Genomic DNA, 17,045 nt, shown 5'->3' on the forward strand with positions numbered 1-17,045 from the left:
TGTCGAATTTGGTTTTGGACTTGCTGGATCTTCTCCAGCCACCCCTGTATTACCTGTTGCATGAGTAGTAGCAACTCCTCTTCTTTACCAGTCTCCTCTTGAATTTGGCTAAGCTTTGTGGGAGTAACATTTACGAGGTGGTGTATTTTTACAGTCAGGCCCTTCATCTCGTGTTTTTCGTGTGGTGACAATCGAGACAATGCATCTGCCAGTGCCATTTCTTTTCCTGGCCGGTATTTTAATTCGAAGTCGTAACTTTGGAGTCTTAACAGTAACCTTTGCAGTCTTGCTGGGGCCTTGCTTAGGTTTTTCTTGTAAATTTGTTCGAGTGGATGATGGTCACTCTCTACCTCTAATTTTCTTCCGTATAAGTAGGTGTGGAACTTTTCGCATCCGTATACTACTGCCAATAGCTCTCTTTCGATGTTTGCGTATCTTGTCTCTGTTGATGTCAATGCCTTCGATGCGAAAGCTATTGGTTTTCCTTCCTGCACGAGGGCTGCCCCTAGCCCCCTGGTAGAGGCATCTACCTGTAGGGTGACAGTTTTTTTTCTATCGTAATAAGACAGGCTGGTTTCTTTACATAATAATTCCTTTAGGTGTTTGAAGTTCCTCTCATGGGATTCTGACCATTGGTATTCGGTGTCTTCTTTTAGTAATTCTCTTAGGTTCACTGTGTAGTCTGACATGTTCAGGATGAAAGAGCTCATATACTGGACCAAGCCGAGGTAGCTTCTCAGCTCCTTCTTGTCATTTGGAGGTTTCATCTCTGCTATCGCCTCGACCTTTTCGGGATTAGGCTTGCCAAAAAATTTGCATTTCGTACTTTTAACGATGCACTTCTCAGCGTTCAGCTTGATGCCAGCCGTTCTGGTGCGCTCCATGGCCTTGTGCAAGTGCACGTCATGGTCTCTTTCATTTGTTCCGTAAACTTGGATGTCATCAGCGATTCCAATGGCTCCTTCACAGCCTTTGTATGTTTCATCGATCTTTTGTTGGAAGATGTCTTGGCTGACTTTCAACCCGAATGGCAGCCGCAGGAATTTATAACGCCCCAATGGTGTATTAAAAGTTGTCAGGTTAGTTGATTCTTCGTCCAGTTTTACGTTCCAGTAGCCGTTTCTGGCATCCAGTTTGGAGAAGACTTTGGCTCCTGCCAGTGCTGGTGTGATTTCTTCTAATGTTGGTGTGGGGTAGTGGTCTCGCTTTATTGCCTGGTTTAAGTCTTTGGGGTCCAGACAGATTCTGAGCCGCCCGTTCGGCTTTTCCCGTACCACAATCGAGTTTACCCAGTCTGTGGGTTCAGTGACCTTTGCGATTATTTCTTTCTCTTCCATTTCTTTTAGTTCGGTGTATAATTTTTCTTTTAGCTCGATGGGTATTTTTCTTGGAGCGTGGATGACGGGTTTTACCCCTGGATCTATTGTTATATGGTACTTGAACTCCCCGAAGCATCCTACAGTGTCATCAAAACACTCTGGATACATGTCCATCAAATGTTTCGTGTCCATGATTTGTGGACGATTTTCCAGTGGGGTGTTGCTGTCGACTTTCAGTGATGTTTTTGTTAGTTCGTGGTTTACCGAGATTAACCCCAGCTTCTCGCAGCTGTTTAATCCCAGGATCGCCGGTCCCTCGGAGTCAGTCACATAGAACATGCAGTTGATGTTTCTGCTTTTGTGTGTTCCTTTTATATAGGTTGTTCCAAGTTGTCTGATCTCGCTCCCCCCATACGCTGTCAGCGTGACGTTGTTTGCTTTTAAACATCCTCTTTTCGGGTATCTGTCTTCGCCCAAGTTTTCGGGGAAGATCCTCTGGTATAGCCTCAGTGGAAGGGTGTTGCTCTGAGCTCCTGTGTCCAACTTTACTTTTAGATTGACGGTTGTGGGCTGTCCTTCGATCCTCTTTTTAATCTGGATGATAGTGTGCCATTCTTTCTTTGGGGTGCTTTCCGCTCTGGACGTTTCGTGTAAGAGAACCTTTATGGTTTCAATGTTCAGAGCTTTGTCGTACCCGCAGTCTTCGTCATCTTGCTCACCCATGGAATGGATTTTATTTTTCTTTTGTTGGTTCTGCTGCCCACCTCTGCTTTTGGTGTGTAGCCCCTCTCTTTTAGCTCTGCACATCTTTTGCCAGTGGTTTGCTTTACCACAGGTGTTGCAGCTTGTTCCATACGCTGGGCATTTTCTTCTGTCTGTGTAGTCGTGTTGTCTTCCGCATTTTCTACACGTATTCTTCCCGCTGTCGTATACTTGTTTTTGTGTGCTGTGCTTTTTGCGCACTGCATCTACTCTGTGATCCAGTTTGGGAGTTGTCCGCACATCAGCCGTATGAGTATTCAGCGTTTTCATCTGTTGTTTTGTGGCTTCGTGAGCCCTCGCTGTACCTATGGCTTCTGATATTTCGAGCATTTCTTTTCCTATTAGTTCTTTTTGCACTTCTGTATGTGCTGATCCCCATATTAGTTGGTCTACCAGCCTTTCTTCTAGTTCTGTAAACTTGCATTTGCTGGCTTCGTTTTTTAATCTCGTCAGGAAATTGTCAGCCGTTTCACCAGGTTCCTGTCTTAAGCTTTGGAATTTATACCTGTGTATGCGGTGGTTTGATTTAGGCTCGAGATGGTTACTGAACTTTTCATAAATCTCCGTAGGGTTCATTTTATCCTCTTCGGATAAACTCCAGCTGTTATAGAGATCTAAGCCTTTTTCTCCCGCCCACAGTAGAATGTAGCTGACTTTTTCCTCATCGGAGGAGCCTTTCAGGAAACTTTTAAATGTAAGCTCGCATTTTTGCTTAAATTTCCGGAAAGCTTCCACGATATCGTCGGCTTCCCAGTTCATGATGGGGAGCATATTCGCGGTCAGTGCATTGGATGCCGCCATTTTAGCTGCCCGTACGATTCGCTGTTAAAACGCTGCAGAGTTTACTTTTAAATTTCTTTCTTCAACCTGATATCATTTTTTATTTGTGTAAGTTTTACTCACTTATACCGCTGCCACCATGTTATGTCTTCTAGCGCTCGTAGTGCTTTGTAAAAACGCCTCTGGACTCGGTAGTTTGTAATTATAAACTACTGTTTTATTTGAGTTGTAATGGCTGCCTGCCGCATGGTTCGGGGTGATATTTCCAAGTGCCTGTGCGGCGCCTGCGCACTACTTTCCCAGCATCGTAGTGCTGCTACACTTGATTTGAGTGTTAGTACACTTGTACAATGTAGTCCCAACATAACTATGTAACAGAATCCACTATGGCCACTGCACTTTTACACTTTGCTGTGCCCCGTTGTGCAGTCTTTTGCCCCACAGTGCGGTGGATAAGCTCTAGACTGTATTCTCCAAGGTGTCGTAACCCTCACCAGTATTCAGCACTGAAAACTGATTTGAGAGCGCCACACTCCCGAAGGATTCCTGCACTGCCTGCCTCTTCCTACCCTGTCAGATGGCCACCCATTTACTAGCCTGCTGAACTCTCTGTAGCTGCAGGGTGACCACCTCCTGGAACGTATGTTCCAGGAATTTCTCAGCCTCCTGTATGCCCTGCAGTGATTCCAGCCGCTCCTCAAGCTCAGAAACCCTGAGCTCAAGCTCGAGCTACTGGAGGCACTTCCTGCACACGTCATTATCCAGGGCACATGAAGCATCCTGGAGTTCCCACATGACACAGAAATTGCAGGCAACGGATCTCGGCTGTCCCATCATTTTGCTTAACAGTCTACCTACTTAGTTTTATATATTTAGTTTAGTATCCCCTTACTCCTATTTATTATTTATGTATACCAGATTTTTATTCAATCCAATTTGGATTTTTTAATGTTGGTAATTTTGTCCATGTAGACCTAGTTAATTACTGATTATTTATATATTTACTGTTGCCTCTTGGTTTAAAACATTTGGGGGGGGAAATTTGTGTGCACCAAAAGAATTGCCGGTGTCACTGGCAACTCCAGTTAACGGGTGCCGAAAATGGCCGCAGCACTACCGTTGAAAAATCTGCGCTGGGGTTTGACAATGTGGAGCACAGCGCTAACTTACCATGCAACGCCCTCCTGGTGGCGTTAATGGAGGCCTCCAACCCTAAGTTCCCATCCACAGTCGGTGTTGCAGGTTCTTGCCGCCTGTGGAAGGGAGGCTGTGGAGTTTGCAATGCATTGTGGGCAATTAAAGGGGCTATGAATTAAAGGGGCTATGAATTAAAGGGGCACTGTATTCAGAACTAATAAAAATTACACTGCAGTAATGCTTACGGTCCTGGCTACTGCTTTTCCACAGAAATATACACCAGATTTGGTGTTTGTGTAAAGCAATATCTATCATTTTAATCACCTTTCTGTGGAATCTTCAACATCTTAAGCCACTTGTCCATAACAGTTGTCTCGACTGTCCATTCAATGGAATAGGTCTATATCTCCACTGCCATTCCCGTGGGGCTGGGCCTCATCACTTCCATTAATCTGTGGGAAAACAGACTACAGAAGATAGAATCATAGAATCATAAAATTGTTACAGCACAGAAGGAGGCCATTCAGCCCGTGCTGACTCTGTGCAACAGCACTTCAGCTAGTCCCACTCTCCCACCCTTTCCCCATAGCCCTGCAAATTTTTTTCCTTCAGGTACTTCCTTTTTGAAAGCCAAGATTGAATCTGCCTTCACCACCCTTTCAGGCAGTGCATTCCAGATCCTAACCACTTGCTGCATTAAAAAGGTTTTCCTCATGTCGCCTTTCCTCATTTCGAATATCCGGGATGGGACCATTCTCTGGTTCTCGACCCTTCCGCCAATGGTAACAGTTTATCTCTATCTACTCTGTCTAGACCCCTCATGATTTTGAACACCTCTATCAAATCTCCTCTCAACCTTCTCTGCTCTAAGGAGAACAACCCCAGCTTCTCCAGTCTATCCAAATAACTGAAGTCCCTCATTCCTGGAACCATTCTTGTAAATCTCTTCTGCACCCTCTGTAAGGCCTTTACACACTTCCTAAAGTGTGGTGCCCAAAATTGGAAACAATACTCCAGTTGAGGTTGAACCAGTGTTTTATAAAAGTTCATCATAACTTCCTTGCTTTTGTAGTCTATGCCTCTAGTTATGAAGCCCAGGATCCCATATGCTTTTTTAACTGCTTTCTCAACCTGCCCTACTACCTTCAATGATTTGTGCACATATACCTCCAGGTCTCTCTGTTCATGCACCCGCTTTAGAATTGTACCCTTTCGTTTATATTGTCTCTCCTCGTTCTTCCTACCAAAATGTATCACTTCACACTTTTCTGCATTAAATTTCATCTGCCACGTGTCCGCCCATTCCACCAGCTTGTCTATGTCCGCTTGATGTCTAGCACTATCCTCCTCACTAATCACTATACTTCCAAGTTTTGTGTCATCTGCAAATTTTTTAATTGTGTCCTGTACACCCAAGTCCAAGTCATTAATATATATCAGGAAAAGCAGTGGTCCCAACCCATGGGGAACACCACCTTCCTCCAGTCCGATAAATAACCGTTCACCACTACTCTGTTTCCTGTCACTTAGCCAATTTCGTATCCATGCTGCCACTGTCCCTTTTATTCCATGGGCTTCAACTTTGCTGGCAAGCCTATTATGTGGCACTTTATCGAACGCCTTTTGGAAGTCCATGTACACCACGTCAACCGCATTGCCCTCATCAACCCTCTCTGTTACCTCATCAAAAAACTCAATCAAGTTAGTTAAACACGATTTTCCTTTAACAAATCCATGCTGGCTTTCCTTAATTAATCCACACTTGTCCAAGTGACTGTTAATTTTGTCCCGGATTATCGTTTCTAAAAGCTTCCCCAGTACTGAGGTTAAACTGACTGGCCTTTGGTTGCTGGGTTTATCTTTATACCCTTTTTTGAACAATGGTGTAACATTTGCAATTCTCCAGTCCTCTGGTACCACCTCCGTATCTATGGAGGATTGGAATATTATGGCCAGTACCTCCGCGATTTCCACCCTCAATTCCCTAAGCATCCAAGGATGCACCCCATCCGCTCCTGGTGACTTATCTACTTTAAGTACAGCTAGCCTTTCTAGTACCTCCTCTTTACCAATTTTTATCCCATTTAATATCTCAACTACCTCCTCTTTCACTATGACTTTGGCAGCATCTTCTTCCTTGGTAAAGACAGATGCAAAGTACTCATTTAATACCTCAGCCATGCCCTCTGCCTCCATGCGTAGGGCTCATTTTTGGTTCCTAATCGCCCCCCCACCGCACCCCCCCCCCCCCGCTTACTACCCATTTACTATTTATATGCCTATAGTAGACTTTATGATTCCCTCTTATGTTAGCTGCCAGCCTATTCTCATACTGTCTCTTTGCCCCTCTTATTTCCTTTTTTACTTCCCCTCTGAAATTTCTATATTCAGCCTGGTTCTCACTTGTATTTTCAATCTGACATCTGTCATATGCTCCCTTTTTTCTGCTTCATCTTGCTCTCTATCTCTTTTGTCATCCAGGGAGCTCTGACTTTGGTTGCCCTACCTCGCCCCCTCATGGGAATGTACCTGTAGAAATCAAATAGGAAATTCAGAAGAAATTTCTTTACCCAGAATGTGGTGAGAATGTGGAACTCGCTACCACAGGGAGTGGTTGAAGCGAATAGTATAGATGCATTTAAGGGGCGGTTAGATCAGCATATGAGGTAGAAGGGAATCGAGGGTTATTCTGATAAAGTTAGATGAGGAAAGATGGGAGGAGGTTCGAGTGGAGCATAAATGCCAGCATGGACTGGTTGGGCCGAATGGCCTGTTTCTGTGCTGTATATCCTACGTAATCCTATGTAACTCGACTGTACCCAAACCATCTCCTCTTTAAAGGCAGCCCATTGTTTGATTACAGTTTTGCCTGCCAATCTTTGATTCCAATTTACCCGGGCCAGATCCATTCTCAACCCACTGAAATTGGCCTTCCTCCAATTAAGTATTTTTACTCTAGCTTGCTCTTTGTCCTTTTCCATAGCTAATCTAAACCTTATTGATACTATGATCACTGTTCCCTAAATGTTACCCTACTGACACTTGCTCCATTGACCTAGTTCATTCCCCAGAACCAGATCCAGCAATGCCTCCTTCCTTGTTGGGCCAGAAACATTCAGATCAAGAAAGTTCTCCTGAACGCACTTCAGAAATTCTTCCTCCTCTCTGCCCTTTACACTATTACTATCCCAGTCTATATTAGAATAGTTGAAGTCCCCCATTATCACTACTCTATAGTTCTTGCACCTCTCTTGTAATTTCCCTGCATATTTGCTCCTCTATATCCTTCCCACTAGTTGGTGGCCTATAGAATGCACCTAGTAGTGTAATGGCACCTCTAATATTTCTTAACTCTAACCAAATAGATTCTGTCCTTGACCACTCCAGGACATCTTCTCTCTCCAGCACTGTAATATTCTCCTTAATCAATACTGCCACCCCATCTCCTTTCTTTCCTTCCCTATCTTTCCTGAACACCTTGGCCTAGAAATTCAATTGCTTGCGCCACCAGTTTGCGCCCAAAGAGGCCACTCAGAGGCTTTAGCGCCACTGGCCGCAACCACCGCGATATTTAGCGGGGCGCTAATGGCGGCGTTAGCCTGTAGCGCTGCGCCGCCACCGATGACGTCATAGGTGTGCGCAACGCCCCGCTACCGCCCCAAACACCATATTAGGTCGCAGCCGCCTCTTCCACGCCGGCCGCAAATAGTGACCGGTACACAGGGGCCCACCTGTGGCGGTAGTGGCGCGAGTTAAGGTGGAGGTGCGGCCGGCCGCTTTTTCGGCGGCCGCCTGCCCGCACCTCCGTCCCCGGCCTCCTACACCGCCCCCCCCCGCGGCATTGCCGGCTGTTTCCCGAGAGCCCGGCACTTCTCCTTGGTGCCGGGCTCATTTGCCGGCACTCGCGAGCGTGGATCACGCTGTTGCAGGCGCCTCCCCCTTAACAGTGGGAGGAAGGCCTGCAGTACCGCAGCATGCCGTGCCACAGCGGGTGGCGCTGTGGCACTTTGCGCGCCGATATTCAGTTTCAGCGCCCCAAGCGGGGCGCCTAAAGCCTTGTTTAGCGGCCGGCTTCCGTTTGGGGCGCTGAAACTGAATATCCCGATGGCGCAAGTGGCTCCGCGCGCAGCGGTAATTCCGGCGCCCAGGCGAGCTGGGCGCCCCAAAGTGAATTTTTAGCCCCTTATCTCCAGGAATATTTAGTACCCAATCCTGTCCTTCTTTGAGCCAGGTCTCCGTTATCACCACAACATCATATTCCCATGTGGCCATTTGTGCCTGCAGCTCACCAACCTTATTTACCACACTTCGTGCATTTACATACATGCACTGTAAACCTATCTTAGACCTTCTTGTATTCTCTCTTAGTCTGACCCCACCTAAAACCGTACTATTTCTTACTCTAATGCTATCTGTCTCTCCCAATCCTTTGTGCACCTTGTTTCTCCTTTCTAATGCTACATCCTGGTGCCCATCACCCTGCCAAATTAGTTTAAACCCTCCCCAACAGCACTAGCAACGTCCCCGCCGCCCCCCCCCCCCAGGTACCTGCGAGGTCATTGGTTCCAGCTCTGTTGAGTTGCAGCCCATCTGGCCTGTACAGGTCCCACCTCCCCCAGAACCGGTCCCAATGTCCCAGGAAACTAAAGCCCTCCCTCCTGCACCACCTCTCCAGCCTTGCATTCATCTGCTCTATCCTTCTATTTCTATACTCACTAGCTCATGGCACCGGGAGTAATCCAGAGATTACTACCTTTTGAGGTCCTACATTTTAATCTCTTTCTCAGCTCCCTAAAATCTGCTTGCAGAACTTCATCCCTCTTTCTACCTCTGTCGTTGACCTCTGGCTGTTCACCCTGCCCCCTCAGAATGTTCTGCAGTCGCTCAGTTACATCCTTGACCCTGGCACCAGGGAGGCAACATACCATCCTGGAACCACGTCTGCGGCCGCAGAAACCCTTGTCTGTTCCCCTAACTATCGAATCTCCTATCAGTATTGCTTTCCCAATCTTCCTCCTGCCCCCCACCCATGGTGCCATAGACTTGGCTCTGGCTGTACTCTCCAGAGGAACCATAGCCCTCACCAGTATTCACTGTTAGAGAGTGAGATGCACTCAGGGGACTCCTGCACTACCTACCTGGTCCACCCATTTCCTCTCTGCCTGCACACTCTTATGCTGCGGGGTGGCCACCTCCTGAAATGTGCTAGCTACGTAGCTCTCAGCCTCATGGATGCACTGCAGTGACGCCAGCTGCCACTCAAACTCCGAAACCTGGAGCTTGAGCTCCTCCAGCTGACGGCACTTCCTGTAAAGGAAGCATCCTGGAGTCCCACATGGCACAAGATGTGCATTCCATGGGACTGAGGTGCCCTGCCATGCCTCTACTTAATAGACTATTAACTAACTTAACAGAAATAAACTCAAGACTGAAAAAAAGACAATCACCAGCTACTCACCAATCAGCTCCTTCCCTTGTGCTGACATCACTTTGGTCTAAAAATTCGGTTGCTTTGCGCCTCCCGTTAGTGCCCTCTTAGGAGCGCAAAGTAACTAATGCCCGGGCGCGGCGCCGCCAGTGCCTCCCGCGAAATTCAGCGAGAGGTTAGCGGTGGCAGTAACCATTAGCGCCCCGTGGCGCTGCGCCCCCGGCTGCGATCTTCGGCGGCGCCCCCTAACTTACCGCCAGATACTATGTCCGATGGAGTCAGGGGGGGCGTACCTGCGGCCAGGGTGGCGCAAATTAAAGGGGAGGTGCTGGGCGGCCATTTTTGTTGCTGGCTGCCTGCCAGCACCTGCCCTCTCTGCCGTCCCCGGCCTCCTCTGCAGTCCCCTCACGGGGTGCCAGCTACGCTCCGTGAGCCCGGCGCTTCTCTTGAGTGCCGGGCTTTTTTTGTCGGTACTCCGATCCCTGGTGGCCCAGCTGGGCCCCGGGTCACGCTGCTAGGCCCCTCCCCTTTAATAAGGGGAGGAAGGCCAGCAGTACCACGGCGCAACGTACCACAGAGCGTGGCACTGTGGCACATAGCACCGCGATATTCAATTGTAGCCCCCCAAGAGGGAGGCGGGGCACTTCCAGTAGTGCCCCGCCTCCCTCTTGGGGCGCTACCAGTGAATTTCAGCCGCGGGGGCACTCATTTTTTCGGGCCAGCGAAGTTAGTGCCCCAAAGGGGGCGCGACCCAATTTTTCCCCCTTTAGGTTTTTTACCTCACTCCCTGATGTTCGCGTTCCCTCCAGGGTCCGGGCTCTCAGGCCTATCTTTATCTGCAGCTGCTCCTCTCGCTCTCCCGCACATCCGCTCTCGTGCCTATTAACTTAGAGTCCTTGGGTTCTGTGGCTTCACTCCTCCTTTTCAGTTAGCCATCTCAACCGCCTTCCTCCTCTCCACCGATTCCTGCTCCTTCAAAGCCCCTATATTCTCCCCGTGTTTGCGTGGGTTTCCTCCGGGTGCTCCGGTTTCCTCCCACAGTCCAAAGATGTGCGGGTTAGGTTGATTGGCTATGATAAATTGACCCTTAGTGTTAGGGGGATTAAATACGTGGGGTTACGGGGATAGGGTGGGATATGTGTTGGTGTAGGGGTTACGGGGATCGGGTGGGATATGTGTCGGTGCAGGCTCGATGGGCCGAAATGGCCTCTATCTGCACTGTGGGGTTTCTGTGTGATTCTGTGATTCTGTGATATGTTCCACCAATCTGTCCAAAGTGGATACCTCTCTCACCAAGGTGGACTCATGTCTCTCCAAGGTGGAGCCCAGAGTTTGCTTGGCAGTCATTTGATCTTTCACCAAAGTTTTAAAGTGTGCAAATGTGGACTCCTGCTGTGAGAACCCGACTGCAGCATTGCTCGAAATAGCCACGTTCTCGATGGTAGACTGCAGAGTGCTGACTCCTCCATACACTCAGCTACGGTGCTGAAATTCCTTGAGAGGCATTATATAACACCCTGTGTGAAGGCTGAACTCCTGAAATCCACATCTATGCCCTCAGTGGTGCACCCATCCTCCAGATAGACTGCTAATGAAAGGATTCAAGACTGGACCATCACATTCTCTTAAGGCCCTTAATATAAGAAGAGAATATTGTGGCCCTCCCAATAGAATGATGCCTGCATTATATCAGAGACTGCAGATTGATTCAGCTGTAGCTGGAAATCCCAACAGACATTTCACTGATTCCACAGTTCAATGCACCCCATCAGAAGAGAGGGCAGACTCTGAGTAATCGTAACTGATATCTAGAGAATAATGAGAAGTAACAGCAGACAGCAACATTTATGCAAATCCATGGATCACGTTCCCCATACAAGCATATTCTATGTCACCCCTTAATAAAAACACAGAGAAAATGTCACCCTCCTTTCTTTCCCAAGAGCTACTGATGTCTCAACAATTATGCAGTAAATGTGGGACTTCTGAAGTTAAAAGAATTTTTCACAGGCTTTACCCTGTTAGAGGATATAACTAGAGCCTTGTTCTGCTGAGTTCAGGACTCCAGCTAGATCTCACTTGAGAGATCTGCAGCCTATCCCCATACCACCACCACCCCCAGAAAAAAATGGTAGCATTCTCACAAGACCAGGCCCCAGTGGATTTTGACAATATAAACAGCAGAACTGTCACAGGAAGAGCAATATTGTGTGTTGGGTGGTTGATTTGCCAGACTTACATTTATTAGATTGATCCATCCTTTTCGCGGAGTCCTTGCGTGGGTTAGCACATGTACTCAGAAATGTATTCGAAAGGTCATTTCTACAGCTGCAATACTGTTGTAATAAAAGATAGCAATGAAGGGCAAAATTGCTTCTAGCTGACCATGTGTGCTGTTTCATTATCTACCAAGACTTTTCTACTTCTCAATAAGACCAGTCATTGTTAAAATCTGTATCAATTATTATATCTATAAAATACAATTGAACAATCAGATAGGTGAAATAGTTTCTCTTTGTGTTTTATAGGTAGGTGAAAAAACCAACGATGTTCCGAATGCTGAAGTTGAGGTGATACTGCCACCAGAACTACAAACAAAAGCTATAGAGCAGCATAATGATTTATCAAGGATCACTTTTGCAATATTTAGTGATATGACGCTGTTTGAGGTAAAATGTTTAAAATCTGCACTGAGGTCTGTATAAACTTGCATAACTATGGAATAAAATGTACACATTTTGTCACCCCACATCACTACCATGCATTTCAAAAGGGCAAGGCATCTACAGTGAGAGTAACTAGGAATGACGATATAGCCTGTTATCCCTGGCAATAACATCAACAAAGCATCGCAACACAGCCTTTCCCTTTGTATAAGGACTGATAGAAAGCAGTTTCTCGTAACACAAGGAAGGGGCCTATCAGTCCACAGGGAAAATAGTCGGCAGGCTGTTACCAGTCCACCATCTTATTTTTCTGAATTTATTTTTTGCCTTTCCTTTTCGTATTCCTGTGAGGACAAAGCCAATGTAAATGGCCAACTATTGTATACCACAATTGGCTGGGCAAGGTATTTGCCATCAAATGTAGTCCTTTTTTTATTTGCTTTTAGGAATAAGGGGAGACTGAGGATGGGAATGAGTTCCATAGATTGAGACACTGTATGAAATGACAACAATAGGAGGCAGTGTGAGGAATCATAATTTCAACAGTGAGGAGCGGGAGGATGAAGGGTATGTATGATGATGTATTTGAGGCTTATGAGAGGAAAGTTCAGAGGACCACTGACCTGATGCCTTCATCCAGATCATTGATAAAGATGGTGAAGAGCAATGGCTCTGACACTGATGCCTGCAGGACTTGACTAGTCCCCACGCAAAGCCAGTACCATTGATAACTACTTTCTGTCTTTGAGAATGCATCCAGTTCCTCATCCAAACAAAACCTGTTCGGTAATAACACAGGATTCAGTCTTATTATGTAGCCTATTATGTGGTGCCTTGTCAAAGGCTTTTTGAAAATTAAGGTATACAATGTCAACCAGGCTACCTACATCCACCAACCTAGTAACTTCCTCAAAAAAATTCTATCAGGTTGATGAGACATGACCTTCCTTTACAGCAGACATGTTGAAACTCTCCAGTAACTCTTTCTCTGTCAAGGTATACAGTGTATCTCTAATGATCCCTTCTAACAACTTGCCTATAACCAAAGTCAAGCTAATGGGACCGTATTTCCAGTTCTGACTTAATGCTCTTTTAAATATAGGCATCACATGCGCCTCTCTCTAGCCCATGTGACATTCCCAGATCCCCGTAAGCTGTTAAACATATGAGCAAGGGGCTTGCAGAACAATGTCCACATTTCTTTGAGCATCCTTGGGTGACTGCCACCAGGACATGATCCCCAATCTGTCTTGAGATCCCTTATTCAATCCAGGATTATATCAGTTTCCACTTTGGCATTTTCAACTTTAACATCAACTCTGCAATGTTTGGTAATTCTGCATCATTTTCGGTAGTGAAGACTGATGGAAAGTAGCCATTTAAAATCTTTATCACATTCTGGGAATCCACCAGAATCTGCCCTGAGGAATCCTTCAATGGCCTTATACAGTCCTTAATGGCCCTCTGACTCCTGACATAACTGAGAAAGACCTTATATTACTACCACAGCTGTTGGATCCGTGGTTCAGTGGATATGCTATTATTAAATAATCACACGGATGCTGTACATTAACAAATAACAGGTCTTTACTGGAGGAGGGTAGTCTCTAGACTGGGGGTACAGAGGCATGCGCAAAGCTTATATACCGATGTGGTCACTGCCGGTACTACAGTATACAGGAGTTGTAAAAGTAGTTCTGACTTAAAGGCACATACACTACAATTCCTCCCCTTTTAGATTAGTAATACCCCTAATATTCAAATAACAATTAACATTTCAACATGTACATTAAACAACAAAAGTCCATTTATAGATTCAGTCTTTGGGGCGGCTTCCTGACCCTTTCAGGATAGCGCCTTTCCGGAGGTTCTTGTTCTTGGTGCAGAGGCGATTCTGACCCCTTTTCATCAGGTAGTTCATCGGGTTCCACTGCTACTGGGTCTGAAGTAGATGCTACCGGTATGTCGGGTTCATCCCCAGGTACTCGAGACATGGGGTTGACGCGTTCCTGTGACGCTAAGATCTGATCGACGTGACGTCTCACAATGTTCTCCCCGACATCCACTGTGTACATTAATGGCCCCTGCCTTGTACATATCGTTCCGGGTTGCCACTTCTCTGTTCGATAGTCACGGGCCAAGACTGGTTGCCCTACATTGAAGCTCCTTGTCGACTTCTCATTGATGTGCTGGAATTGTTTGTCCTCAACATTTCTTCGCACATTTGGTCTGAGCAAGTCCAGACGAGATCTCAACCTTCGGTTAAAGAACATCATGGCCGGGGTCTGGTTGGTAACTGCATGTGTCGCGTTTCGGTAGGCTAATAAGAAATTGTCCATCTTATGCTGTAGTGGAATTTCATCATCGCACATGGCCTTCATCGCCTTCTTAAAGGTTTGTATGAACCTCTCAGCAAATCCATTTGTGGCTGGATGATACGGGGTGGATGTGTAATGCCTTACCCCATTCCTTTTCATGAATTTTTGGAACTCGTTGGACACAAACTGTGGTCCATTATCAGAGCAAATCTGCTCTGGCAAACCGTTTCTGGCAAATATGGTCCATAGGACTGCAATCATTTTCTCTGTAGTGGTTGAAGATATTTTTATCACCTCAGGCCACTTTGAATGAGCATCCACTGCTATCAAGAACATTGAGTCCATGAATGGACCAGCGAAATCAATATGCACCCGTTGCCATGGAGAGGAGGGCCACTCCCATGGGTGTAGAGGGGCATGTGGTGGTGCATTTTGGACCTTCTGGCATCCTAAGCAGCTCTTAGTTAGGCCTTCGATTTGTTGATCGATTCCCGGCCACCACACATAAGCCCTAGCAAGGCTTTTCATTTTCACTCCCCCCAGATGACCTTCATGTAGCTCATTTAGCACTCTCTCCCTTAACTTGGGTGGAATCACCACTCTGGATCCACACATCACTGTCCCCTGGCATACTGACAGCTGTTCTCTTCTGGGTGAGAATGCTGGCAACAGTGAGTCGCCATGTGTTGGCCATCCCCTCACCGTCAATTCATATACCCGTGACAGCGTCGGATCATTGCGGGTCTCCTTCTCTATATCCGCGTTTGTTACTGGCAATCGTGCAGTTATTGACAAATAAAATATCTCGATAGGGTCCACTGCTGGTGCTTCCTCCACCGTAGGCAGTGGCAGGCGCGATAGCCCATCAGCGTTCCCGTGCTGTTTCGTGCCTTTATATTCTATTTCATATTGATTCGCCCCTAGAAATAGGGGCCATCTTTGTAACCGCTGTGCAGTCATCACTGGAACACCCTTCTTAGGATTAAAGATGGAGACAAGTGGTTGGTGGTCAGTCAGCAAGGTGAACTTCTGCCCATGCAGATAGTGGTTGAATTTTTTTACTCCCCATACTAGCCTGAGGGCCTCCCTGTCAATCTGGGCGTAGTTGCGCTCGACTGAGGTTAGTGACCGAGACGCAAAGGGTACTGGCCTCTCCAACCCGTCTGGGAATTTGTGCGACAGCACCGCTCCAATACCGTAGGGTAATGCATCACATGCCAAACGAATTGGTAGTGCTGGGTTGAAATGGGCCAACACCTCTTTTGATGTGATCAATTCTTTACACTTCTGGAAAGCTCATCTACGTTCGTCATCCCACTTCCATGGTACCCCTGTTTGCAGTAGGGTGTTCAGTGGGTGTAATACCGTAGACAAATTTGGTAAGAACTTGTGGTAGTAGTTTACCAGCCCGAGGAACGACCTCAGCTGTGACACATTTTCCGGTGCTGGAGCCTTGACTACTGCCTCAATCTTGTCAGGGGACTTATGTAACCCCTCTTCATCGATGACGTGGCCACAGTACGAGATCTGTTTCTGGAAAAACTCACACTTGTGGCGATTAGCTCGTAGCCCATACTCCTTTAATCTGGTGAGCACCTTCTCCAAGTTGGCGAGGTGATCACCGTCATTTTCGCCCGTGACCAAGATGTCGTCCAAATAACACTGGGTCCCTGGAATCCCTTGCAGGACCTGATCCATCGCCCTTTGCCAGATAGCCGGAGCCGAGGCTACTCCAAACACCAGCCGATTGTATTGATAGAGACCTTTATGAGTGTTGATCGTAAGGTAATGTTTCGAAGCTTCTTCTACCTCTATTTGCAAGTACACCTCGGCTAGATCAATTTTGGTGAAGCGTTTACCTCCAGATAGCGAGGCGAAAATATCCTCAATTCGTGGAAGCGGATATTGCACCGTGTGAAGGACTGGGTTCACTGTCACCTTAAAATCCCCACAGATGCGGACCTTCTTTGGTTCCCCAGGCGTATTACTCAACGACCTCTTCATTACAGGAATGATGGGTGTAGCCCACTTGCTCCAGTCCACTTTGGACAGTACTCCTGAATGTTCCAACCCTTCCAGCTCTGCTTCAACAGCTGGTCTGATCGCATAAGGCACTGGTCTGGCCTTCAGAAACTTTGGGCTTGCATTTTCCTCTATTTTAATCGTTGCTGTTATTCCTTTTAGTGTTCCTAGTCCCTCCTGGAACACTTCTTTTGCGTCAGTTAGCATTTTTGACAGTCGTCCAGGTGTGACGTCGTCATCCTTTTTGGCCTCAACCTTCAGTGCCTGTATGGAATGCCAATCAAATTGTATCTTCCGGATCCATTCACGTCCTAGCAGTGGTGGTCCTCCATTTGGCAATACATATATATCCATTTTAGGTATTTCCTTGCCTTTATATGTCACTTTCACCCTTATTTTTCCTTTGGGGTAGACTTTTTGCCCCGTATACGTCTTCAAGACAATCTCTGTAGCTTTCAAGGGTATGTGTGAAAATAGCCGCTTGTAGTCTCTTTGATTTATGACTGTTAGAGCTGACCCTGTGCCCAATTCCATTTCCACTTGGACTCCGTCTATCTTGAGTGTAACCCAGATAGTCTGGTGATCCTCCATTTTGGTTACCTTATGTAGCTTC

The 17,045-nt window shown here is 46.7% G+C and overlaps 1 protein-coding gene across 1 annotated transcript in view; it reads left to right on the plus strand.

Moving 5' to 3' along the window:
* The window catches only part of LOC147116328 (adhesion G protein-coupled receptor G2-like), a 162,579-nt gene that overhangs the window by 110,570 nt on the left and 34,964 nt on the right, over positions 1 to 17,045 (plus strand). Inside the window, exon 7 of the mRNA XM_085991184.1 lies at positions 11,955 to 12,095. Coding sequence (XP_085847310.1) covers positions 11,955 to 12,095 — 141 coding nt within the window. The remainder of the gene's footprint in view (positions 1 to 11,954; positions 12,096 to 17,045) is intronic.

This window comes from Somniosus microcephalus, chromosome 6, assembly GCF_052327205.1.
Source record: "Somniosus microcephalus isolate GS21.2 chromosome 6, FLI_Smic_1.0, whole genome shotgun sequence".
NCBI lineage: Eukaryota > Metazoa > Chordata > Chondrichthyes > Squaliformes > Somniosidae > Somniosus > Somniosus microcephalus.